Genomic DNA, 18,296 nt, shown 5'->3' with positions numbered 1-18,296 from the left:
AGTCAACTTTCCATCTCTAACAATTGTGCTTTGACCATGGCTTTTGACCAAAGCTGTTGTCACAAAGTGAAAGTTCTCTCCTCCAAAGACATCTCAATTCTACATTGGATTCATCTTCTTTAAACTGGCGAGTTACTTTTATTATAACTATTTATTAACTACTGCTGAGCACTCAACATTATACTATACTAGAACAGAACAAAAAGTCATATTAACGGGTTGCAACGCCACGACCCACACTTGCTCCATCCATTCGAGCGTCACTGCTGTGAATTGTCCGCTCCTTGGGTGTACATCGGCCATTCATCAATACAGTACAGAAACACATCATTCAAGGATAACTGTTTAGGACAGTGTTTCACACAACCACCTCTCCTGGAAAGCATAAATGATGAGAAGGAGAGAGCCAATTGTTACTTCTTCCCCGGAAAGCATTTTCTGGAGTAAGAAGGAAGATTCCCACCCCATTTATGCATTGCCGTGGACCAATCCCGGTCAACTCTTGTCCCCACCCCACCCCCTGCCATCACAGTAGTAGTTAGCTCAATATGATTGTGAAACCAAAACAGCAATTTGTATATCTTAAGCCTCGAGTCTGACGTCAGCTGAAGGTTCACATTCATGTATAGAGATCGTGCACCTACATCATAAAATCACGTGATTTTTGTTTATGTCACCATATTACGGTCAAAGAAAGCATTATTGAAAGTTAATTCTGTTGAGACGAAACGAAAATATGTCTGATATCACGACATCCAGAGTTTTGTCCGATACCGTTAAACATTTAGAACGTGATAACAACAAAAGGAGGAAAAATTAGGAATGGAAAAATTAGAGACACTTAAATGAACTTTTTTTCGGCTTGTCCCGTTAGGGGTCGCCACAGTGTGTCATCTCAGAGGAACACTCATATTTGTTTGGCGCAGTTTTAACTCCAGATGCCCTTCCTGACGCAAGCCCTCCTGGGGAGTGGAGGCCATAGTGAGAAACAAACTCACAACCTGCTTTGCCAAACCAATGCTCTAAACACTGAGCTATGGGGCCCCTAAACACTTGGCGTAGAGGATCCAAAAATTAATGCCAAAGTTGATGTTTTCGCTGATAAGAAATTTGACGGTTAATTCGCTTCCCAGTCTTGGACAACTGGATCTACACATGTATCTGGTGAGTAAGTGGTCAAGATTTTCACGGAAGAGTTTGAAAGCGTATAAATATCTGGACACATACAAATACTTTTTTGCTGGATCTGTTCTCAATCAGGAATAAATCCCACATAGTGATAGACCCACTCAGATTTTTTTTTAATACAAATACTGGTTTTACACAAACTCGCATTCATGAACTATGATTAGAAAAAAAAAAATTAGGATAAGGAGTCGTCTCCTCCGTACACTGAACCGTATTGCTGCTACATGTTAACCTTCGTAAATCTCTCCGTGACAGAGGGTGTATTGATTTTTTAAATACGCATTCTTCTCAAATGAGTCATTTTAGCATTATATATACTTTTTGATAATTTGAGATTGAGAAGAATAATTCCTACCTAAAATGAAATGATCGCTACACAGGTGTGTGTGTGTATTTTGGTTAGGCACAATCCATCATGTTTAATAGCTGAAATCCATTGATCTTTTCTGGTCTTTTTAGCTGGTATTCTACAGAATGATATCTTTGAAGAACTGTCTCGTCTATTGTGACAACCAACAGCACAACTGGTCTCGGGCATTGTGAAAAATATGCTCCGGTTCAGCGACTCCCGTACTGCCGAGCACCTTTGTTTGACCGGCAATCCATCAATCAAATTACACTACATTATTATTATAATTCAATAGTACTCAAGTTTAGTGCCGTCTGAGAGTCAGAAAGGTGACATTTTCCCCCAACGTCTGAAAGTTCATGCTTGGCTCCATCTTCTTTGCTGAGGGGCAGAAGGGACAACAAGGCTGCGGCTTTAAATAGCATCACAGCTGTGGAAGCTAATCAAGACAGTAGGACAGCTAAACTGAGTCAGATGGCCTCTTCCTCTCAGCTGCTGGAGGACACCAACAGGCGGCAGCCTCACATTGTCTTCTTCTTATAGTGGTACACCCCCACACCTACCCTCCCACACACACACACACACACACGCACACTGACTCAGTTTACAGAAGGGTCTTGGAGATGGACTTCACTTTGCACATAATGCACTATTCAACATGTTACATGTCCAGGATCACTAACTCCACAGCACTGGCTAAAAAGGCTCAACGGTGGCTCTGCTTCCTGTGGAGACGACAAAGAGCGAGTTTTTTGTTTTTTTTTGTGACAACCTAACCCTAACCCTCTTGCAAGTAGGTCTCCCAGTTCAAGAGGATTCTTACATTTCCATGAGATTCAAGATGCACCACGGAAAATAGAGCCCTCACTCATCAAATTTCACTGTCACGTCCCATCGGAAATGAGAGTAGGACCCAAATGCAGGAACTCGGAAGACACAAGGTAGTTCAAGAAGAGACACGTTTATTATACGAAGAGGTAGGGGATCGAGCAGGCAGTCCGGTGCAGCAGCGGTAGTTGGGACGTCGGGCGAAGAGAGCAGGTGAGCGGGCAGGCAGGAGTCGGTACACGGGAGAACGATCAAAGCAGGCAGAAGTATCAAAGGAGTCAGGCTTACGGGGTTTGTCGGAGAACAGGCGAAGGTCGGTACACACGGGTTGTCTATCTGGGATACGGGATTACTCGAAAGGGACATGAAGCTCAACAAACTGGCGCCGACCAGTCGTTATCGGGGTCATATAAATATGCCGGATGATCAGCCCGCATGAGGCGCAGGTGTGTGCCTCCCAATCAGCGCAACCGCACTGGCACCCGCACAGCCCGGGCTGGATCATGACATGATCCTGCCGCTTCAGCACGAGCTGTGCGGCTGCGCTGATTGGGAGGCACACACCTGTGCCTCATGCGGCCTGATCATCCCCCGTATATATAGGACCCGGTGACAACTGGTCCTCCGCCAGTTCGTTGAGCTTTATGTCCCGTTCCAGCACTCTCGTAATCCTGATTGATCCTGTGTGTACCGACCTTCGTCCGTTCTCCGACCAACCTTGCAAGCCTGACTCCTTGATCCTTCTGCCTGTGTGGATTGTTTCCCCGTGTACCGACTACTGCCTGTCCGCTCATCTGCTCTTCGCCCGACGTCACAACTACCACTGCTGCACCGGACTGCCTGCTCGATCCCCGACCCCTGCATACAATAAACGTGTCTCTTCTTGAACTACCTTGCGTCTTCCGAGTTCCTGCATTTGGGTCCTACCCCCGTTTCCGATGGGACGTGACAGATCATGACATTCACATGTCTATATGGAAGCCAAAGGACACATTCTGACTGCGCCCACACCACCCAGATTCGCGCAGACCGCTCTGCCCAGCAAGGTTTGTGCTGGGACGAAACTCAAGATGCCCATGTCACGTAGTAAACGCCTACACAGCCCACTATCTCCACAATTCAGCTTAGTTTATTTTCAATTTATGTTCGAACACACACATGCCTTTAGAAAAAAATCTCTAAATTCACTTTCCATGTTCTTTACACAAGTCACGACGAAACATTGCATTGCCCTCCAACATGGCAGTCGTTACCGTGCCCAGATGTGTAAGCCATCAAAACTGTCTGTTGTAGTTGAAACGTTCGAAAACAAATAATTCCTGTATGGCATTTGTGGGCACATGTGATTGTTATGGCCCTATGAAGACATCCAAAGAAACATCTCTGGATGGATCAAAATGGTTTGAGAACCACTGTTTTGATCCAAGCAAAGTTCTCATAATTACTAACCAAAGAAGCTTTGAGCTATATACCAATTCAATCATAGTCTCAGTAATCAACTAAAGTAGACATCTGTAAGAGGAATAAATAAACTTATTTTAAATTATTGTAACGAGACTGGTGATTATCCACCTAGGACCAAAAATAAGTATTTGATTACAAACGACATTAAAAATCTAACATAATTACTATCCTGCAAACCGTCACAAAACTACATTTAAAAGTGACATTGATGTAAATTGCTCTTTTTGCGGAAGCCACCCAGAAACAGTTCAACGCCTGTTCTGGATCTGCTCACACTCTGACTTTTAGGTTTTTCATTTAACCTAGCATGCGTGTTTTGGGGATGAAACTAGGGAGGAAGGAAGAACATGTAAACTCCACATATATGGGGCTGGGATTTGAACCCCAGCACTCAGAATTGTGAGGCAAATCCTCTAATTAGTCGGGGAACATTTCAATATATTTGTCAAAATTATTATTATTTTTACAAAGTTATTATTATTATTACGTATTTTTCATGACTAATGAGTAATTAAGGACAAAATATTGTATTCATAAATGGAAGTACAATTAGAAAGTTACTTTAATACAATGTATATACAATGATATACAAACAATATCAAAAAGGCTCTCATTACGAAATATGCCTGAAACTTGCTCACTTGAACTGTGTACGTAAAAGCACATCACGCATGCGCACATTTGGAGCGCAAGCATTTTGAACAACTTCCTAGTCCGGGAAAGCCAATTATCGCGAGAGGACAACATCCCCGAATGCAATGCAGTCCAGTGGCAGGGGCCTAGTGGAATGTGAAACTACAAGTTGTATTGCCTCTACTTATTTTTGACAACACCCTCTACACTATTTTTGAGACAGCACAACTCCCCCTCAGAACTCTGCTATGTTTCGACGCATTCAGGAAGCTCTTTAAAAATGGTACGTTTCACGATGTAGTCACGAACTAGCGCTTGCTAGTATTAGCATGAATCTTAGACAGTCTATCAACAAGCCGAGCATTTGACAGCTGAGCAACACACTGAGGTATCATTAGCATTCGATTCAAGTAGACACAGTAGTTAATCCCATTCGAGCTGGTAGACCACTTAGGGAAAACTTCACAATTCACATCTGTGGTTTGCGGTTGTTGGCTTGCTCGGGGCAGTTTTACAGCACTTTTATTTTCGGAGATATACGAAGGCGAGCTTGTAGTGATCCGGTTAGTTAGCTAGCTGTGGCATGTCGTAGTTGCTTGGTGCAACAAGGCAGTCTAACAATCAACAAGCTAATTTTAGATACACTTTGATGCAAATTAGAGATCAGTAGACTTGATAAACTGATCCTTTTGAGACTAAAAAATATAAGACGTGCCTTTCAACCTATAAATTGGTCTATTTGCTACCCAGTTTCAGATGACTCACTGTGTGCCACAACACTTGACAGCCAGCTCGTTTTAAGATCATTTCTGCACGCATTAGCAGTGACAGTGTTTGTCTCCTGTTCACCATGTCAGCCTCCTTAGGCGATGAGAGGACATCGGCCATTTGAGTTTCTGCGCCTGTGGGATCTTTGACTCGGTGGATTGGTGGGTGTGTTGGGTCAGGATGGCGCAAGGGGGATCTCAGATGGATTATCACATGCTGCAGGACCTCAAGCAGCGCTTCCCTGAGATCCCAGAAGGAGTGGTGTCCCAATACCTTCTGCAGGTACATGGAGAAACCGTAAACATGTAAAGAAATCATGTATCCATACCCAGTGTACTTTGAGAAGCATAAATTTACTGAACATGTTATATGGTGCACCTGCACAATTTCAGGCCGGATTTCCACTACAGGTCTGATTTCCCAATTCCAATGATCATGCCTATTTCCATTTTTGGAGTTTATAATTCCATATACATTTCAAGTGACGCATACCAGTTATAGCTGTGTTTACATTAGCAAAGCTTAAACAAGGGCCCTCATGCACGGATACCCAACTCACATGTAAATAACGCCGTGCGAGTCAATACTGAGCAGTGACAACATGGAAGTAAGTTTACAATCGGTTCCCGGTGGCTTCAACAGCCCAAGCTTGCCGGGAGAAAAATTGTTTTATCAGTTTTGTCCATGGGGCCCCAAAACAGCATTGGTGGGGCTACCTGAAATATAATGTAAATGTGGCTAAATCCACTGTCATTATCATATGTATTTTCAAGACTTTATACCAAATAGATTGGCCTGATCGGTATTGGTAAAAATTAGCATTTTATTTTTACGTTATCATAAGTTGCGTTAGAGGAGTGGGTAGAAAAAGACAGAAAAGCATAATGCTAATTGCTAAGGTAATGCGTCATGAAGTAGCAAAATGCCAAAACATAAGCGACTGCATGAAAAAAAAAAAAAGCAATTGCGTGATACAGCTTGTTACATAGCCCTGTTTGGAACCTCTTTATAGGGGAGCTTAACCAAGTTTGAACCACAAAATGACAAGCAATGGCAATAAAATAATTTACAGCCTCACAAGATGCACTCTGAACCAGAAATTACAATGTCACTGGAGACATTATCTGAAAAGACAGCCATCTTAAATATAGATTGCTTATATTAAATATTTGTAGTATAAAATAAGTTTATTAGTCCTGCAATGATTACATTTCCATCATTTCAGTAGCTATTTTGGATAAAGGAAATATAAGTAAATAACATTAAAGGGCATGCTGTAGCTGTGTTGTCTTGTCTCTTGGTCTCGGCTAACTAGTTGAGACATTGGTAGAGGCAATACTTTACCATGAGGGAAAGGATTTGGTACTGCCATGCTGTAGTAAATATTGCAACACTGACTTCCACTAAATTGTTGAGTTTGTGCCGTCTGTTTTAGAACAACAATAATCTGGATCTCTGCTGCCACCTTCTGGCCCAGGAGAGTAATCGATACCTTTACGGTGAGTTCCATCATAGCCCAGAAGAGGTGCGCCTTGGTCGAAATCACATGCTGCACATAAGTCTGGGCTACCCGGGCTCGGAATCATGCAAGCCAAATGGAGGAGCCACTGGGGCGGGGCGATCCATCGTTCACAGCACAAGTGACAGTCACATCGAACCCCAGAGACCCAGCTACCCTGAGCCACTGTCGGCCCCCGCCACCATGGCCCCTTCCCCAGGTTACAATCCTTTTTTCATCACTGACCAGAGCCGTTCAGCTAGCACTCCCACTCCTCCACCCACAGTTCAGGGTATGTCCCCCACGTTCTCCCCTATCACGCGCTATACCATGAACCCTATCACAGTTACGCTTTCACAAAGTATACCCAATGCGCCAAAAGCTCTGCAGATACCCCCCGGGCACTATGCCAACAGCAGCAACACAACTCTTTATATTCGACCCTCACCCTCCCAGAGCCCACAGCCTTCACCGTGGTCCTCCTCGGGCACCTCTGTTTATCACCATCCGCAGTCTCCATATAGTACCCCCACTTACGGCTCGCCTTACAGCTCCCCTCAGCATCAGCCCCAACCCCAGCAGGCATCCCAGCATCAGCAGTATGTTTTCCTCCCCATTACATCTCCAACCCTTCCCAATCTGCCCTACCATCACCAGCAACAACCCCAGCAGCAGCCCCCTGTTTACAGGCCCTATCACCAAAAAAGCTCCCATAAGAACCAGATAGAGATTACTCTGGAGGGCCCAAGGCCTCGGAGCAACTCCCCTGTTCATACCCCCCATGGGCAGGCAGCACTTTATATGGCTACCAGTCCGTCACCCGGCTCCCCTTCGAGGGGTGTCTCGATGACCGGACCTACGGGACCATCACCCTTCCACCCCGGAATTTACTTGCCTCAGCAGGTCCCCGTAAGACCTCGGCCCACCTCTTCACCTCAGCCGGGCCAGTCGGCCTACACGTTCAAAATCAAGGTGTCCCCTGGAGGGCAGGCCCAGAGACCACCCAGCTCGCCTCCTGTGGCAGAGGCGGAATCACTGCTCAACATCGTCGACCAGGGGGCAAGCAGCGCTGGCCCTCCACCCATCCTCCCAATCTCGGCTCTACCAGGGAACGTAGCCAGTCAGTTGCAACAGATACCCCGACGATCAAGCTCAGGATCTGATGACTATGCCTACACTCAAGGTATGGGACTGATTGTTTCATTTGTGAAACCGTTGATGTGTGCTGTTATTGGAATTGACTGGAAGTAATGGACGATTAACTTGAACATTGAGTGCAAAGAGGGTGTCTATAAATGCTTAAAATGAAGGCCTAAACATGACAATCCTTGATTCTGATCTGCACATTTTAAACACACTGCGGATGATATAAACATTTTCTTTAAAAATCTTTGTGTAATGTTTTGCAAATTAGGATTTTGTGTTTTAGTGTACCAAAGATCACAACCAGCTATATTTGTATAACTGATTATGATAGAATGTTCAAAATGCATAATTTGTAATAATATTTTAATTTCTACTTCTCCTAGGGAAATCAAATCAAGTAGGCTACGTATTGAAAACTAAAATACTAATAATTAAAATTCATACAACATGTTAAAAAGGGTTTTACACTCATTCATTCATTCATTTTCTGAGCCGCTGAGCTTCACAAGTGTGGCAGGGGTGCTGACACCTATCCCAGCCATCATCAAGCATGAACCCGTGTACACCCTGAACTGGTTGCCAGCCAATCGCATGGCACATAGAGACAGACAACACTTGGACTCACAATAACACCGAGAGCCAATTTAGAGTCTCGAATTCATGCATGTTTTTGGGGATGTGGGAGGAAACCGGAGTGCCCGGAGAAAACCCAAGCAGGCACCAGGAGAACATGCAAACTCCACACAGGCGGGGCAGGGATTTGAACCCCGGTCCTCAGAACCGTGAGGCCAAGAGTCTCACCAGTTGCTCCACCATGCCGCCAAGAATTTTACAAAGGTTCAGAAATGATCAATATGTGTACTGCCTGTGACACGGCTCAAGTTTTGCTTTTTGACTCCCCGTTTGAATTCATGACATGGCCAATCTGCTTTCCATTTTTTTTTTTTTTTCAATGACCTCAAATGCATGCAGAGTTCACACTTGTTGACAGTGTTCGAGCATAAATCTCAGTCCTCACCCTCAAAAGAAAAATAAATCATTAAAATAACACTTAACAAACATATTTAATATTAAACGTGTTTTTTACACATCTCAAATCTTTGAGCATGGCCAAGGTATCACACTATAGAATCACTTTTTTTTAATAGCGTGTGTTTAAGTGCTACATTTTTTTGGCGCAGATAGGAATTGAATTAATCAGTTTACATAAATACAACCTACAAGCTGTTAGTAACCTGTGTAAAAATACTGTCCAAAAATCATTTTTGAATTATTGGGGGGGGGGGGAATCTGATATAACTTTGACCCAACCCATGTGGCCCACTATTTATTCATGAGATTAAGAAGTTTTACATTTGTTCAGTATTACCTTTTAAAAGATCTTAAATTTGGCATTCTTAAACGTAGAAATTATGTAAAAGCAAGTAAATTGGAAAGCTCAGTTCATGTTAATTGGCTTCTGTTGTGATATTGGTAAAAGCAATACACTATATAGTGGTAGGTACTTTGAGATACAACTATAATTTGTCCTGTGACTGAGCTCTTACCTCAAGCTGCTCTTATGTCAAAGCGACTTTCCCCATTGAAATTTATTTAGATGCATTATTCCCTTGCAAGCCCCAAAATGCCACCCCATTTTTTATTTTTGAGTGTAGTGTATTTTTAAATAACAAATGTCGTATAAAGACATAAAAGAGAATGGAAACAACGTAACTGCTTTTATAAAATGCACTTACATTGGAGATGAGGCAACTTTTGGTGACATACTCTTGGAGGGTGGAGAAGGCAGATGGAGGATGTTTGTGGGGGAGGTGGTTGCTTTGTCACATTTGGTTACTTATTCTCTTCTTAATTGCAACACTCTTTCTGAACTTAATTTGTATCTCTTCATTTAGCTACACTAATGCTACTGTACACTAAATTAATTAACTTAATTGCTACTGTACCCGTGTCGAAGGAGGTTTGTTTCTGCCTTTATTTGACTGTTTCTGAAATGTGTAAGGCAATACATGACCAATTGCAATTTTTTCTGGATGTTTCTTCACCACAAACTCCAAAACTTTCTCCTACATTGCCAATACGTCCTTTATTCATCTTAGTGGTAGAGATAACCTCATCTGTCTCCTCGTCCCAACTCTCATTCTTACCCTGGTACATCCATAGCTCCTCTAATTCTGCCGTCGTCAGCGCCGTGACTTCGAAATAATTTTCACCCCCTTGCTGGAATTAACGACTTGGATTCCTTCTGCTTGATAATTGTACACATATCTGTAACTGTACCCATTTGGTTTAGGATTGTAGAGTGGATTGGGGTGGGGGCGGTATAAGGTAGACTAGGCGGGAGAGTGAGTGTGACCGAGCAGCAGGTTGTTGGTAGAAAGTTCGCTGTGGTGTTTTCACTTGTACTAAATGCAAAATAACAAAACGAGAGCAGAGCGGCACAAAGATGCTACCGAGCAGAGGTGCACACGTGGAAAGACCAAGTGAGGGTCGAAAAGCTGAGCGTAACATGTGGCAGTCCCTCATATTTGAAAAATATACGAGTGTGGTCAGTCATGCCCGCAGATATAAAGTCACGGGTGTGGTCCACCAGTCATGCCCGCAGATATAAAGTTGTGGGTTTTGTTTGTAACTATGAGTCTACCCCTTTAAGAGCGGAGGGGGGGCGGTGTCAGGTAAACTAGGAAGTAGAAGTTGGCTGAGCAGCGTGTGCTTCCGTGTTTAAAAAAAAAAAAAAAAGACGTCAGCCCGTGGTCCACTGCACAGGGTCGTTTTTCATGTACACTGAGAGTGCGCGACAATTGCACAGTGGCCCAGCTTAGAGGGAACATTGGTCAAAACTACACAAAATAAGCAACGTCTTTCAATAACTATGTATTTCTGCTCGTAACAAATTTTATATGTTTGATTTTTCATGCTCGACTGCAGATTTGCGAGTGCAATGGCGCGTGGGTGCATACGTAAGGTTGGTACCTTGACATATGTATTGTATTTAAGGAGAATGTTGTTGTGATTCTACAGCACAGGTGTACTATCCTAGGGTATCTTTTACAGTGTACTGGTAAGTGTAATTGTAGCTTGCAGTTATTACTTAGTTTAGCTTGACAAATGATTTAAACGAAAATAGATGATTAAACCGCGGGTGATGTGATGGTTATGTATCTTGTGCATTTTCATTTACGCTGTCTTTTTTTTCTCCCTTAATTATCACTTTCCCATCTAATTGTTTCCCTCCAGCTCTTCTGCTCCACCAGCGGGCCAGGATGGAGCGTCTTCTGAAGGAGTTGCTGCTCGAGAGGCAGAAACTGGAGCAGCTCAAGTCTGATGTCAACAACATGGAATACGATGCGCTTCAGAGACGCTTCCGAAGAGTCAGTTCCACCAACCTTATTCCGAGAGTGCGTGATTGAGAACCTTATTCCAGCCTTTTAAAGTAGCATCCCTAATGTAGACACTGAATAAGATTTGTCTGTGGTCGTGCCTTTGCATTATCCACTGCAGCCTGACGAGATGACTCGATTGCGAAGTCTTAACAGACAACTTCAGATTGATATCGACTGCACCTTGAAGGAAACAGATTTGCTGCAGTCCAGAGGTATACACACACATACGCACAAACAAAATATGCAACAGCACCCATAACCCTGAACAACAACTCTGAATTGTTTGTAAGTGATGGCATTTTAAACAGCCGACCCCAGACGCAGACACTTGTGTCCCAAGTGATGGATGAAGCTTCATCCTCAGACAGTTGGAGCATTCCAAAGTCTTCCGATGATCCGTAACGGGAATTAGTCTGGTCCACGGGTGATTGCTTACTGGGTCAATGACCACCATGTGGCTGCTGTGTATCACCGCTCTCACCATCGTCTCCTAACAGCGGCACATAGATCAACTGCAGCGTTTTTTGTGTAAGGAGCAGCCCATTTAAATATGATTAACGACATTCCAAAATGTATTCATTCAAATTAATTCTTTCAGATGTCGCAGCGTTTTTAATTTCAAGAGCATTTTTTTTTTCTTTGTGTGTTGAGGTGTCCAATTAAAACTGCTTTCAGCCGGGCTTAAGGAGATATTACCAACTTAATCTTCGACCTGCGGTCTGAGGAAAAAAAAATTATCCATCTCATCTTAAAATTCTAAAATCAATTCAAACCTCAGAAAATGTCATAATATATGGTCAACAACATTAGTGCATTCATGTAGTATGCCCTGGATAGGTCTCAAAATCTATTTAAATATTTATTTAAAATACCATAGACCAGGGGTGTCAAACTCATTCTAGCTCAGGCGCCACATGAAGGAAAATCTCTTACCAAGAGGGCCAAACCATTAAATCATGGCCTATATACTGTATACCAAGTTATTTATTTTATAGCTTAAAAAGAAAAAAAAACAATATTTTCCATGTATTAATACAGTCAAGTACAAGCCCAATATCCGTATTGATCATAAAACATTTCAAGTTTTCTTTTTATTCTTAGGGAAAAGAATACACAATCATACAATGCCTGTTATTCACAGAAGTTTACCAGGGTGTCATTTCTCAGGCAGAAATGTATATAAAAATAACAATTCTGTTTCCTAACCAAGTGCAAGAAGAGTTTGCTGTCATAATACTGCATAATAACTTTGTTGTGCCCTAGCACCTTTTTGTTCAAGTTAATCAGGGGCTCTTTGACGTCCACCATAAATGCCATGTCCTGCATCCATTCTGCGGAATGAAATCCTAACACTGGTTTGGCCTTTTCTTCCATAAACTGTCCAATTTCTTCTTGTAAATCAAAGAAATGCCTCAGCACAGCACCTAGGCTTAAGCACCTTACCTCAATGTGATATGGCAGGCCATAGATGTGGTCTTTTTCTCTGAGAAGGCTGTTAAACTGATGGTGATTCAGGTTTCTGGAAATTGGAACAGTTTTGATGACCATCTTATCCATCTTTAATGACTTCCAACACAAAGCCTCCTGTTGCAACATACAGTGAATGGTCAAAAAAATCCCGTCCTCCATTTGCTGATTGCACTTTCTCTCTGAATTTTGTCACAACACCCATTTTTTTCCCGATCATTGATGGCGCACCATCTGTAGGCAGACTGACAGCCCGGCACCCACACTATGACGAGTGCAGGGAAATTATCAGCTGCTGTTGTCGTAGCACCCTCTCCACAAAATCTCCAGTGACGGTCACTGTGTCATATACACCTTGGATTAAAATGGCCAGTTGTGCAACGTTTGTAATGTCTGTGCTTTCATCAATTGGAACTGAAAATGCAATAAATGTCTTGACTTTGTGCGGTAACTAGCTATACAAATCTGCTGAAAAATCGGAAATCCCAACTGCAGCCTGAAATCTGCTGCCTTCATCATTCGTGTTTTTCCAAATTCAGCCTCATTAAATGGTTTTGAAGCCGCTGCGATTTCGTGAGCAATGACGTAGCTTGTCTTCACAGCACCTATGTCTCTGCTGTGAGTAAACAATAGACCGCTGTTTCTTCGGACCCGCCAACAGTTCACCTTCTTTCTTCTCCGCTGTCCTTCAAAGTTGTCATATTAGGTGGCATGCAGACTCAAATAGTGGTGACGAAGGTTATATACTTTCAGCACTGCAACATGCTGTGAAGACATCACACAGCTTTCCCATTCACTTCCGTGAATAAATAGGGTAACCATTTTTCTTGGAACGCGGTGCACTCTAAGTCCACTTTTCTTGTTTTTTGACAGACATATTGGGACAATGAGGGTGCCAAAGCACAAATTAAAAGTACTGTACCATAGAAGCTGTAATAAATAGCGGGGCAAAACACATAGCAGCTCATCCAGACTGCGTGTTTGACCTACTTACTCTGCCCCGTTATAAATGGCTTGCTTACTGAACACAGTTGTTTTTATGCCCTCCATTTAATGCAATCAGTACAACAGTCGCTTTACTTGAAAAATTGCAGCTCATTTTGTTTCCATGTCCATCCCATCATTTTATACTTTGCAAAATCGCCTCCTGGGCCTGATTAAACCGGTTTGCAGACCGGATCTGGCCCATGGGCCGTACGCTTGACACCCCTGCCTTAGACTCATGTCAACATGTCACATGGCCTGACTACAAATGTCCCTGCAATCTTCTTTGTCCACAGGGAAGTTCGACCCACAAGCAATGAACAACTTTTATGACAACATTCAGCCTGGGCCAGTGGTGCCGCCCAAGCCAGGAAAGAAAGGTGAGTGGTGGTACCACTTGCAAGTTTTGGCTTCTTGCAGTCCTCCACAATTCACTGTCTTGCTCCGTCAGTGTACAGCGCTTTGATCCACACAACAGAGAGACTTATGGGAAAGATAACCATTTGTTGTGGTCACTAGCCCAGAAGTTAACTTGCGAGCTAACAAGTTAGCAAGTTAAGGAGCCTAACAGATCCCTCCATCGTAATGTCATGTACAATAGCAGCGCCTGTTATCATATATTCTTTATTTTCTAATATGGAATGGTAGAAAAGGCTTGATTAAGTGATATTATTCAAATAGAAAAAAATAATCACCAACAGCAGTTTTAGACAAAACTCCACCATTATTAACGAATGGGTTTCATAAAGTAACGTTAAAAATAAGAATGTACTACAGTTGAATGAAGTCATTGAAAATTGTTAGATGTCCTGAAAAATAGCCAAAATCTAACTACAAAAATAGATTTCCAATCGTCATTATTTTGAAAGATATAAGTGCGCAAGTTCAATGTAATATTTGTTAGCTTGTCTTGTCTTGTTTTTTTTCCCCCCTTTGTTTCAGCGTTGACCTGGCAATTGTGGAAAGAAATGAAGAAAGAAATAAAGGCTGTGATGTGTTTGAAAATGAAATAGATGTAATTCTATGTGAGTTTAGTTTGACAACGAACCTCAACTGGAGTGTCAATAAATGATTTTACGCAAGCAACATTCACTTTTACTCGTTGCTGTGTTAGCACCTTGGCAGCCTGTTGTGATCACATGGGCTTTGTTGCTGGGTAGAAGTGCTGAATGGACGTGAAATGGACCGCTTTAATAAGAGGTTAAATTCGGTAATATTTTTATTCCTCCGACATCTGACTAATTTACAATCTCAAAGATCGGATGGCAACACCCTCATTTCGCAATTTACTCCATTCATTTTTCCACTCTGGGTATGTAGTGAATTCAGTCTCCTCTTCTGCCATTGACTTCACACAAAGAGACAACTTCTACTCAGACGAAGAACAATTCAAATGCTCTTCCACTCGATGGCAGAATGCGCAATGTCGACAGGACCATGACAACTTTGGGGGGAAGAAAAAGCAGTTGAAAGATCTTTATGTGCGGCCGTTTTCAATTGGTGTGTGTTTTTCATTTTTGCGGTTGACTGAACAGGTCCACACCTTAGATATATTTGTCCTTGTAACTCATCAAGTTTTGTCTCTCATCCCAAAGCAAATAATTAAAATACTAAAGGCTTGGAACTTTGTAAACAACAAAAGTTGAGGGACTACTATTTGTTTTTCACATACAGTCTTGACTGGAAATACTCTTAATGGTGTGTTTCTCCCTGAATGTGTACCAGAAGGGGACCATTGCCCTAAGCCAGTGCCGGGGCCACAGAGGGACGAGGACTTTGAAGGCGCTCAGTGGAGCTGCGACAGCTGCACCTTCCTCAACCATCCTGCTCTCAACCGCTGTGAACAATGCGAGATGCCGCGCTACACCTGAGCTTAATGCCACACCGTCATGCGCCAGTACCTCCTAAGCCCATCACATCCCCTACTGGTCTTTGGCTACCGTAAGGTCCAACCCTCTTGAATCTCCAGGGTTTTTTTTATTTTTATTTTTATTTTTATTTTTTTGGCCCTACCCAGAGGACCTCACCTCAATCCTATTTAAGACCCTTTTACCTGCTGAGGAAGAGCCACAACGCATCCCCGTCCTTTCATCCTGCTCTTATATCTGCTACTCCTGTGCACTTTGATTTTAAAAACAGATTTTCAGGGGGGTTGGTGACTCCAATGGCAAATGAAATAAAAGGAGATACAAGCTAAGACTGTGACAGTGGCTGTCATCGGGCATCCAAAAGGTCAAAGCAAATTGGGACAGAGAAGAAATTGTGCTATACCGGAAAACATTCCACACAGAAAGAGGAGCTATTCTGTTTACGTGACCATATCCATTCCTGAACTCTAAATGCTCTTAAATCCAGGAATTGTCTGTTTCTCTCTTTCTGACATCGGAATAATGAAAACAAGGTTATTAAAGGTCTGATTAATGCAAATGTAGACTTTACACTGTATTTGGCTCTGTGTTAGAGCTGAAAAAAAGAACACTAAAAACATGCATATGAGTATATTACTTGTACTTTTATGCATGTCACCCTGTGTTACGTGCTAAAAAGATAATTTCCTGTGTGGATGCCTCAACTTGCTGTACTTAATAAAGGAGCGAATGCTATGTGACTTGACCATGATGAGCTGCCATGTCTGCATGGAGTTGTTTGAGTGACCGGGTGCTCGTTCCACACAAAGAACCACGTCATGTCCTGGCGCGTGTTTATTCTCTGTCTCTAAGGCAGTGATAACCAAAGGATGGTAGGAATGCACTACATTTTCTCATTTCCATTTACTCGTGTAGCTTACGCGGCACAATCATCTGTAGACCGCTTGCTACTTTCATAAAATAATTGCGTGCGTGTTCTATTGCGGGCTCTATTCTAACTTTCTAGTTCGACTTTTGCAATGGGCGCCGTGTGACTCCAATCGTACATTACCAAGTGATGTTTGACTCAAGTTCGCCAATCAAATGACACAAAGTCTTATGTCTGCACACAAAATCTTTTATTGGGCTTGCAGTAAATTACAGATATTTTGGCAACATTAAACCCGTTGTATTGTGACAAGTATCTAAGCCTCATTGGGTCTGTTGTTGGTTTTGGGCACTTGAAAATTGAAATGGTAGGGAGGTATGTGTGGACTTGTATTGAACATGAGTTTGATCTATATTTTCAACTCAATTAACAGATTCATTTTTACTTATTCTATTTAACCAGGTGAAAGACCAGTTAAAAACAGAACATCTCTTTTGCAATGGTGACCGGGGTAAGAAGGCAGGAAGTAAAACATCATGTCCAACTCAATCAGGTTCAAGTTTATCTCGGTTTATTTTCACCTCACCCTCTCAAAAAGATGCAAAAATAAATAAAATGATGTGTACAAATTTTACATCTTATTAAAGGTTCTGTATTTTGTCTATTTAGACTTCCACAGATTGACTGTCTGACATGGGCTTAATATAAAAGTGTCTTAATTTCATTTAAAAAGAAAAACATTGGTTTTGTCATAAGAGCTACTTCTGTTTGATCCCCTTTTGGATCTGATTAGTTGCCTCCATGTGGAAAAGCCCCTTGTGAAAGCCTGTTATGATGATTCGCTCAAGAGCAGAAAAGGAAGGCGATCTTCGCTAATGACGTAGATAAGTGGAAATGACCTGATTTCAGACCTCACGGCAGAAAAGCGTCTAACCCTCACAAATGTGTGGACAATTTTAATTCATATTTCACTTTTACCGAGGCACCATAGAGATATTACATCCCAAATAAATGTACACAAAAGGGGGGGGGGCAGTTTGACAAAATATCACCCCTTTAATAATATAGCAAGTTTTAAAATTCTTTTAAATCCACAAAATCGGACATCTGACCCACTGAAATCTTGTTTGTTTCTGTACTTAACAATTGAAAAAATGTACTATAGTCTAAAACCATTTCTTGGAGCTGAATTTATTTTACAAAATTTTCATTTGTTAGACTGTAATATTCAAGGATATATTTTTTCTCATTGATATTTTATATATTTTTTCATGTTCATGTTCTGAATTAATACATCAGAAGTTATTAGTCACTGAGTACTTTCTTATTTGAGTAATTATTTGGGTGGCTACTTTTTATTTTTATGTGGGTCATATTATTCTGAAGTAACAGTATTCTTGAGTACAATATTTAGCTCCTCTACTCAATGGCCATTGGAATTTAGGTATACTGTTGTCAAGGAGTTTACAATTGTGGGTTTTATTATTAAATGACTGATATTCTTGGCAACAAAATAGTTTAAAATATTGATGGCATGTAGACAACTGAAAATAAGTTGCATTCCACATAGATCAAAACAGTGCCGTTGAATACAATTTGTATAAATGTAAATACCAGACAAAGATACCCTAAGTTAACGTAGAATGAACTTTTTAATAATTCAATTTATTAAGGGGGGATCTATTCAAAGCTGTCCGACCTTTCGTCAAAAAGTAATGAGCATTTTTTTCACGTCGCTGTATTGTAATTTGTATCAACAACAGGAATAAACATTTCATTTGTATAGTGCAGTTTATGAAGGGAACTTAATCTCACAGAATGATTTTTGGATCGGCTACAGCTCAGTGATCAA

At 41.8% G+C, this 18,296-nt stretch overlaps 1 protein-coding gene across 1 annotated transcript; it reads left to right on the top strand.

The window, feature by feature from the left end:
• Positions 1-4,535: 4,535 nt before the first annotated feature.
• tab3 (TGF-beta activated kinase 1 (MAP3K7) binding protein 3) lies at positions 4,536-16,321 on the top strand. Its single transcript, XM_061825005.1, has 7 exons — positions 4,536-4,745; positions 5,320-5,512; positions 6,666-7,911; positions 11,112-11,272; positions 11,376-11,469; positions 14,005-14,088; positions 15,434-16,321. The coding sequence occupies exons 2-7, from the start codon at positions 5,411-5,413 to the stop codon at positions 15,577-15,579; spliced, it is 1,833 nt and encodes a 610-aa protein (XP_061680989.1). The 5' UTR covers positions 4,536-4,745; positions 5,320-5,410; the 3' UTR covers positions 15,580-16,321.
• The last annotated feature ends 1,975 nt before the right edge of the window (positions 16,322-18,296 follow it).

Source organism: Syngnathoides biaculeatus, chromosome 7 (assembly GCF_019802595.1).
Source record: "Syngnathoides biaculeatus isolate LvHL_M chromosome 7, ASM1980259v1, whole genome shotgun sequence".
Lineage (NCBI taxonomy): Eukaryota > Metazoa > Chordata > Actinopteri > Syngnathiformes > Syngnathidae > Syngnathoides > Syngnathoides biaculeatus.
The sequence above is the reverse complement of the archived record's forward strand: the minus strand, read 5'-3'. Positions and strand labels throughout refer to the sequence as shown.